The 9,272-nt window shown below is 36.7% G+C and overlaps 1 protein-coding gene across 11 annotated transcripts; it reads right to left on the bottom strand.

Annotated features, from left to right (window-relative positions):
* Window positions 1-485: 485 nt before the first annotated feature.
* Window positions 486-8,984, bottom strand: LOC137236692 (tRNA (guanine(26)-N(2))-dimethyltransferase-like). Of its 11 annotated transcripts, none has more exons than XM_067759628.1 (9): window positions 8,181-8,979; window positions 7,684-8,124; window positions 7,267-7,615; window positions 7,029-7,197; window positions 6,314-6,549; window positions 5,835-6,000; window positions 4,796-5,772; window positions 2,283-2,667; window positions 486-2,223 (listed from the first exon to the last, which is right to left on the bottom strand). In XM_067759628.1, the coding sequence occupies exons 2-4, from the start codon at window positions 7,734-7,736 to the stop codon at window positions 7,162-7,164; spliced, it is 438 nt and encodes a 145-aa protein (XP_067615729.1). In that variant the 5' UTR covers window positions 7,737-8,124; window positions 8,181-8,979; the 3' UTR covers window positions 486-2,223; window positions 2,283-2,667; window positions 4,796-5,772; window positions 5,835-6,000; window positions 6,314-6,549; window positions 7,029-7,161. The 11 variants fall into 11 exon arrangements, with proteins under 11 accessions (XP_067615729.1, XP_067615728.1, XP_067615727.1 ...); XM_067759627.1 differs by having other exon boundaries at window positions 6,074-6,549; XM_067759626.1 differs by having other exon boundaries at window positions 6,074-6,549; window positions 8,181-8,974.
* Between the last annotated feature and the right edge of the window lie 288 nt (window positions 8,985-9,272).

The raw sequence follows: 9,272 nt of genomic DNA on the forward strand, positions 1-9,272 counted from the left end.
TTGGGTTGAAATTTCGCAATTTGGTATCACAGATTACAACTCAACCTGTCAAAAAAAAATGTCTAACAACTTTTTGTGGCATTACCGTTTACAACGTTGGGTTAGTGCCCTGCAAAAACGCTCCACGTCATTTTACTAGTCATTTTACGGTCATTGTGACTTTCTGCAGCGGTTATATTCATAGTCATTTTTGCATGGGGCGATTAGGTTTTGTGACCAAATTTTCCGTTTCGTTCCTATTAATGTGATCATGCATTCCGCTCCCACCTATAGGATGTGAGCATAGTACTGTGCTGTTCACACACGTCACAATGCTCGTCAAATGGCGGTCATATTCTCCGTCATTTCACTCTACATTTTCGAGTCATTTGACAATCAATTTTACTGCGGTTTTACCATTTATATAACCGTCATATAACATGAATTTTACCTACAGATTTACTTTACCTGGAGCAACCATATGATTAAAATATGAACCAAAAAAATTGAATTTTCAATATTTATTATTTTCAATATTATTATATATGTACATGAAATTGGAACTTATATTAATACAGTTGATATAAAAAAGAAGTAAGTACTTTAATAATAAATAAACTCGCTTAATTGGTTTTTGTTTTCCAATTGAAATCTTTTCTAAGCGAGCAGAAAATAATTTTAAGCTTTAGAAAAAACTCCAATTATTTGAATAATCTACAACTTAAAGCTTAGTAGAAATTCAGATTAGGTTTATTTTTTTTTCAGATCAAGAATATTTAAGGTGTTGTGGAATCAGATTGCTGTCGTAATTGGTGAACTTAAAAATGTACGACTAGTAATTGAGTCAGACTTATTATTGTTCTAAATCTAACCATTCCAGCAATAATTCTGCAACCCTTAGCATAAGTATTGATTGGTTTCAAATCTAATTCCAACAGCAATCGTACCACGACATACTTTATTTATTTATTTATTTATTTATATGTACATGAAATTGTAACTTAAATTAATACAGTTCAAATAAAGAAAAGTAAGTATTTTAATAATAAATACACTCGCTTAATTGGTTTTCGTTTTCCAATTGAAATCTTTTCCAAGCGAACAGAAAATAATTTTAAGCTTTAGAAAAAACTCCAATTATTTGAATCAATTTAAATCTACAACTTAAAGCTAATTAGAAATTCAGATTAGATTTACTCTTTTTTTTTCTGATGAAGAATATTCAAAGGTGTCGTGGAAACCGATTGCTGTCGTAATTTAATTTGAAAGTAATAAAGTAAAGTAAAATATGAATTTAAAAATGTAGGACTGGTAATTGAGTAAGACTTATTATTGTTCTAAATCTAATCATTCCAGCAATAATTCTGCAACCCTTAGCAGAAATATTGATTGGTTTCAAATCTAATTCCAACAGCAATCGTAACACGACATACTTTATTATATATGTACATGAAATTGTAACTTAAATTAATACAGTTCAAATAAAGAAAAGTAAGTATTTTAATAATAAATAAACTCGCTTAATTGGTTTTCGTTTTGCAATTGAAATATTTTCCAAGCGAACAGAAAATAATTTTAAGCTTTAGAAAAAACTATAATTATTTGAATCAATTTAAATCTAAAACTTAAAGCTAATTAGAAATTCAGATTAGATTTACTCTTTTTTTTCTGATGAAGAATATTCAAAGGTGTCGTGGAAACCGATTGCTGTCGTAATTGAATTTGAAAGTAATAAAGTAAAGTAAAATATGAATTTAAAAATGTAGGACTAGTAATTGAGTAAGACTTATTATTGTTCTAAATCTAATCATTCCAGCAATAATTCTGCAACCCTTAGCAGAAATATTGATTGGTTTCAAATCTAATTCCAACAGCAATCGTAACACGACATACTTTATTGTATATGTACATGAAATTGTAACTTAAATTAATACAGTTCATATAAAAAAGAAGTACGTACTTTAATAATAACATAAACTCGCTTAATTGGGTTTCGTTTTCCAATTGAAATCGTTTCCTGTGCAAGCACATCGCTAACCTGTGTTGGCAAAAGATATGATTATACTGTCTTCGATAGATAGTCGGACGAGCCGCTACTCGGCGAAGTAGAGATGACCGTTGTGTCGGTGGCAGCAGTTGCAACAGCAGATTCTAACTTTGCACCATCCGTACAGTGTGATGAATGCTTCACTGCCTTTTCCAATTGCTTGGCGCAAGCAATTTTTGCTGTTTGTAAAGCTTTAGCTGTAATGCAAATATATAGATGGGTTAAAGTGGTTTTCGTATGTTATTCAACAACTCACCCTATACCATCATCACAGCGTTCTCATCGATTTTGAATATGTGTACTGTTTCAGTATTCAGACCCAGTTCGTTTGGTGCAATATTTTCGATTTGATGAATATGTATACTATCAGTTAGGCAGACAATTAGGTGCGTTCGATTCATTCATATACTGTGGGGAATTGAGCCGTAGATGCAATGACAGATATTTTGATTCTTTTTGAAGTGTAACATTTGTAAACAGTTGGGTTTCTCTGCTGTTCCATCACCAGTAGAGAGCTATTGAAGAAACGCTCGACCAAGATAATATGTTGCGATTTACGCGCATAGATTTGTTCCACCTCGTCACAATTATTGATGGAGAAAATGCGAAAGCCATATTTACCATCCAATACCGAAATGGAACTGTAGAGGAAGAAACATTTATTAAAATTTAATAAAATCAAAAAATGATAGTTGTGCTAAAATGGGGTAACGTATTGTATGTTAAAGTATAGCGAAGTCTCAGCGGCTTTGTCCTGGTCAAAATTGAGTTTGAATAGGCTTTATTCTTCATTCTTAGAAACATGTACGAAGGTACCTGGTAAGATAATAAAAATCCTCAACGCTTTTTTTGCAATAACTTAAAAAAACTCATATTCAAACTTCTGCTTAACTTCTACATATCAATAGCTACCTTTACCACCAGGAGTCACTATTGCTTCTACGCCTATGCTATTGTTTCCTACACCGATGAGCTTTGTAATAAAATAAACAGCTATCTCCCCAATCTCTCCATTTTTGTCGCCTCGCGAAACCTGATATTGTAACCAACCAAATCATCGGTGATCTTATTTAAAACATGGCCGCGCCAAATGTCGACCATATGACATTACCCTACCGACTGTCTTACACCTTAAAATTTTGGGTGTGACTTTCATCAGGACCTACATTTTGGTGAGCACGCAGCCGCAATTGTTCCGAGAATTCAGAGCCGTACCAAAATCCTCAAATCCCTCGCTGGCAGTACCTGGGGAAAGGATAAAGAAACGCTCATGACTACACACAAAGCAATTAGCCAGCCGATTAAGTGCTATGCGTCACCCATATGGTCGCCAAGCCTAAAAATTACCCACTGGAAGAAGCTACAGGCCTGCCAAAATACTGCTCTCAGAATTGCCACGGGCTGTCTTCTTATGTCCGTAGAACACCATCTGCATAATGAGGCGAGAATACTCCCCATCAGGGAGAGAAATGAGATGCTGACCAAACAGTTCCTGTACCCAGAAACCTGAGCATCCCAATAGACATCTGATTGGTCAACCAGCACCGCCTAGGGGCCTAAGGAGTCATCTCCGTAAGCATTTTGACGAAATACGGCTCCTGAGAACCCAGCCGTATGAAGCGAAAAAACACAAGCAGGTCCTTGGTGAACTCCATAAACAAGCGTCGGACCTTTATGCTAGGAATTGCCCGGTGAATCCAGTACTCAAAGAAAAGTATCCAAACCTCGCGGAAGAGGAACGCATACTCCCCAGAGAAAAGCGAGTCACTCTGGCTCAACTTCGTTCTGGATACTGTAACAGGTTAAACTCTTACCTATCCAGAATCAATCCCGACATACAAAATCTGCTAGCACTGACCAAGCCTAATTTAAAGGCATGTGACGCCAGAAAGCAGTGACCAGTCAGAATACCAGTCATGAGTCTACAGGCCTCCCTTTTTAATGATATAAGTAACTTTGTTTGTCTAAGGTTGTAAGACCTACACATAATCTTCGACACTTTACAGCCCCGTGCTTGGATCCGCGCCTTTCCTGCTGGTAGATCATGTGTACCTCTCGCATTCTCTTAATCAGGCAATTAAAATATAAAGGTAATTCTTTACTTTAGCGCCCAATAATGTAAGTCATGAATAAAATAACTTCTGAAACAGGTAGAACAAGTAAGGGTGTCTAAGTTCGGGTGTAACCGAACATGAGCTTCATTTGTACATTTCATTTCAGATGAATTACTTTTCTACATAATTTTAATTAGTTCTTGACGAGCCTTAATGTAAACGGTTTACTTGAGCTGGCCGGTCAAAGCACTTCATATAGGGTGTATGTGTCCGCAATGTTACCAGAATCGGTGTGATGACCAAACGGAAAAGCCCGATTGGCAAATACTAGAAGTTTTCAAGGTAACAACTAAAATCCTGCCTCTAAGTCTGATAACTATGCTTCCTCGAGGGAACGGAGCCTTAGCTACGCGCGCGCAAGAAACGAACGCATGCACTAAGCATGAAACCCCCGGAGGGAATGTCCTCGTAAACACTCGCCTCATGAGCCTCAAGTCTTCTTTCTTCAGAGGCAAGAGCAACTTTGTTAGTCTAATATGATAAGGAGTGCAAATGCCTGATTTGAAGGTCTTCTTACATGAGTTAAGAAATCTATTCATTTAAAAAGTTAAGAAAATGGAGAGGAAAAAGGTAAGAATATTTTTGTTAAGTCCTGATTTGTGTCATGCGTTAAGGGGCCGAATAGTCACCGATAGAATACGATAAGGAAAATTACCTTCAATCACACGTTCACATCGTGCCGAACACGAACAAAGTAGTAGGAGCACGTACATATAGCTCATTTATTTCAATGGTGTCATAACTCAAAAAACATGACTTTTGAGTTAATAACATATAAACGTACCCAATATCATAATCTATGTTGTATAAAAAAATCTTTGTGATCAGTTAAAACTTTACCACTATAGCACAATGAAAATAAGCCTTTATATGGGCAACATATGGCAGTTAAAATCTTTGAATGGCTCTCCTGGAAAATTGTGTTTTTGGAGTTATGACACCATTGAAGTAAATGAGCGATATGTTATTATGCGAACCCATATTTTTACGTAAAAGTCCAACGATCACGGATGTTACGGCTTTATTTGAGGTTGTTGTTGTATTAACGGTAAAGACACCCCCAAAGGTTTGCAGCAGCTTTAACTCCGACGTCGGCAGTATGACATCATCCATGACATCATAATAAAAAATTTGGGTAATTCTTTACTTTAGCTCACAACTGCTAAAACTCGTCTAAAAATATCGGGAGAGGTGTCAAAAGACGCGCTTTGGACCCAGGATCACGAATCTGAAAGCGGAAATTGGAAATTTTATTTCGTTTCGGAGATATTTGCAAACAAAATTAAAAATTTTCATGTGGATATTGTAATTTTGATGATTTTGTGGTACCCACAAGAAAAACTGTGGGTAAAAGTGTTTTGCGCGGATATAGTTTGGGTCTCCAAACCGGTGTTGGACCCACCCAGGGTAATTTTTTATAAGCGCGGCCGAAGGCCCCCAATGCAGAAAGCTGTTCTGCACAAAAATACTATGGATCCCACCTCCGGTTTCGGAGCGCTCCGTGGCCATTTTGCAGGTTTTTGAAATATCTTGTGACAGAAATTAAATTCTTAATTTCCACTCTCGGATTCGTGGTCCAGGGATCAAAACGCGTCTTTTGAACCCTCTCCCGATATTTTTGACAGTTGTGAGCTAAAGTAAAGAATTACCAAAATTTGTATAACAATTATTATCTGGTTTATTTTTGTTGATACCTTTTCACATTTTTCCATGTCACGACACGCCATATAAATTGTGGCTCCACGTTTAGCTAGTTCCCCGGCTGTCTCCTTTCATATGATGGTATTTGCTCTAGTAATAAGAACAACTTTCCCTAACGCCGTCGTACTCTTTCGATACTTCCCACCTTGCATATAGGATCTACACAGAGACAAATGGTATTAGTTCATACAGCTTATTTTTAAATATTTCAAATGTGCGTATTCATGATTACCTGATAAACCACAAGGCGGCGGCTGCAGTCAGTAGCCAAGCAATAGTTATTTGCTCCAATATGCCAATCATCCTGAAATCTTCATTATTACCGAATTTTCATCGGCGCTGCGCTTTTTAGCATCTTCTTTAACCATATCCTTGTTCTCGCTATGTATGTACTTAAATAGTGTGCTGTCAGGATCGGATGCTGTTTTATCCCACATTTTTTCCAAAGCCATAAAACTTTCATCAGACGTACGTTTATTATTATAAGGAATCCTCTTTATAGTGTTTGCATTGTTGGATTTATTTTCATCCTCCATTTCAAATATTTTGTTCATTGCATTTCCGCTAACAGCAACGTTACTCTCGTGTTGATCCACATTCGCTACACGAGGAGCTGCGCGTGCTTCTAGCAAAGTTTGTAGATCCTCCTCTAAATCCAAGCTAAAGCGTTGGCAAGATACCGGCTCTTTAGCAGGCGTTGTAGCCTTTCTAAATGTGTTCGTGAATCGAGAAAAAAATGTTGAAGATATTGTTTGTATTAATTTTTAATAATAGGTATATATTACCCATGCTAAAGTGATTTATCTTTTTAAAAGTAAAGTAATAAAGTTCTACAAGCTAGTAGCTACTTTTTAGTAAAAGATTTGGAAAATTTTCAAATTCTTATATATTAAGCCAATTTACTCTACAGTATTCAAAACATCCATCTCCATTCTCACTCGAATGGCTCATCATAAACAAGCATGCAATTTTAATGATATATTATAAAGTGGACCGCCCATCTATATTTGGGAATATAAGAAACAATTTGGTGTGAACAGTTGGTGCCAGTTAACCCTCTGAAAAAGCAACTGACGCGCCTTTTTGAACGGACATAACCGTTTAAACGGTTAAGCACCAATTAAGTAAGAAGGAAATAATTTGATTTATTCGAGTTTAAATACTTAAGTGGGATAGTTGAAACTTACATGATGTTTATCACCGCAATACGCACAATTTGTATTAACATTTGGTCCAGTTGGTATACCGAATTTTACTTCCGCATTGCCTTTATCTGAGATCTTGCTTTTTACAATACCCATAGGCTGTAGCGTATAGGTATCACAACCAGTGCATTGAAATACCATTCATTGTTTGCTGTGTTCATAATATAAAGATATGGTAAGTAATGGATTGTGGTAAAAGGCCAAAATGCTGTATACCAACCTCATGCATACGCACAAATACGCGTATATAAAAATTGGCAGAAATGCTCAAAAGTGGCTCAATATATTTTCCATAACGATTAGAGTGCGTTTCAATGCAATGCAATAGTATACGCAATCCCATCTCATGGCAGCATTTCATACGCAAAGGCACAGAACTATATTTGGCATTGCAGGCTTCAGGCGTATTGCCTGCCAGCACAGCCATATCATTCGCAGTTACAAGTAATGAACCCCCACTCGTCAGTGAATGTATAGCGCCATCCAGAAAGCGATTCGGACAACCATAAGGATCTAGGTCTATAACATCGAAACGCTTCTCATATGAAGTTGAAAGGTACATGAGAGTCCTATTGCGAATTTTATTATTGATTATTACAGTTAAATCACTAGCTATTGATTCGTATATCAAACCTACATTGCATCCCCTTCGATTGGCACAATTAAATGTTCCACTCCATTGTGTCGCATATTTACGCTAATGGATTCTACTGCCACCTTAGATAGATCATTTGCAACAATTTCACGCACGTCTGGTACTTCTTTTGCATAACTTATGCTACGTAAACCTGTTGCAGCAAGCGCTTCCAATATTCGCAGTCCACCGTCGTATTTTACACCACCAGCCGTGTATGGTTTCTTGTCATTAGCATTGCTTGCTTTCCTTTGTATTTTGTGGATTTTTATGCGCCGCCGCTTCCCGCTCTCTTATCAACCGCTTTGTGTATACATTAAGTACTGAAATACTTAAATCACGATTAAATTCTTGTACTGGATTGTAGAATACGGCCCCGCCGGCAATAATTTCTGTAGTGCTTTCTTTGATCACACGTTCGGGTGCTTTGTCGGTCGTAGCGATCTGTTAATTCATAAAATTTAGGGCGATTTTGTTAATAACGCGAAACATATATTTACCTTATTTTCAGATATTTCCTCAACTTCCATTTTGGCTTTAAACTGCTGTGCATCCCAGTTTTTGTTATCAGCTGTTCGGTGGTGGCATACGCTGGCTGCTGCTTTCGTTGAACAGTGAATCGTGGAAACTGTTTCAACAGAGGAAATATTTAAACATTACAGATGCACAACACTGTTTTTTTATAAATCAACGATGATAGCCAGCCTTGGGAGGTTGTTGCTGCTATCTTGGCCTTGCATTACCCGGTTGCTGTTGTGGTATATACCTTGGTATAACTGGATGTGGCGTCATTGCCCCATCTGGTCCAGTTGATGCGGACCACGAACAACAACCACCACGACCTACACTGTTTGGGTTCACTTTGCTGCTGCAAACACACCTCCGTCACAATAATTAATGGAGACCATGGAGGGGTATCTCAACAAGAGAGGCTATTTTATTGCACACATAGCCGTTTTTTTACACCGAATTTTCTAATCTTTTTTTTTTCAATTTTGGATAATAAATCTTAATGGTAACAAGAATTTTTTTCTTGTATGTATGTGGAAATCAAAATTTACTATTCTGCATTAAAATTGCTCACGATTATTTATACTATGCAATTACATATTTCACTTTCTTTCTTTATAAACATGCACACATTGATATGAGTTTTTTTTGCTAAAACACACTTTAGTAGACCAAAAAATATTAAAGAATCCGTATATTAATTTCTGCAAAATGTAAATCACACAAATTGAAAAAATTTTCCACTTTTCTGCAGAATTAGAAATGGCGGATTTTTTGCACGCAAAAATGACGTATTTTGCTATCTCTAAGAAAATAATAGGTGCGAGAGAGCACGATATATTGCGGGAAAGCAAAATTTGTCAGCATGCTATTTCATTTGGACAATTTTTCATTCCAAATCGTCACCCCTGTCAAAAATTCGTGTGGCTGTGTGCGTTTTTGGTCACACGATTTTTGCAGGGTGTAGTTGTCAAACGCGTCAGAATCTTACAACTGATTACTAGCAGTTGTCTCATACAATTTTGCAGTTGTTTTGAAAAAATGCAACGTTTTAGAAGACGGTTCACCACCTAATTTTTAAC

This window comes from Eurosta solidaginis, chromosome 1, assembly GCF_040869045.1.
Source record: "Eurosta solidaginis isolate ZX-2024a chromosome 1, ASM4086904v1, whole genome shotgun sequence".
NCBI lineage: Eukaryota > Metazoa > Arthropoda > Insecta > Diptera > Tephritidae > Eurosta > Eurosta solidaginis.

Coding starts and splice junctions, on each gene's coding strand:
- LOC137236692 (XM_067759623.1), bottom strand. CDS start 7,736: ATGCGACACAATGGAGTGGAACATTTAATTGTGCCAATCGAAGGGGAT. Junction 6,550..7,683: donor CCAATCGAAGGGGATGCAAT/GTAGGTTTGATA, acceptor GAACACATTTAG/AAAGGCTACAACGCCTGCTA.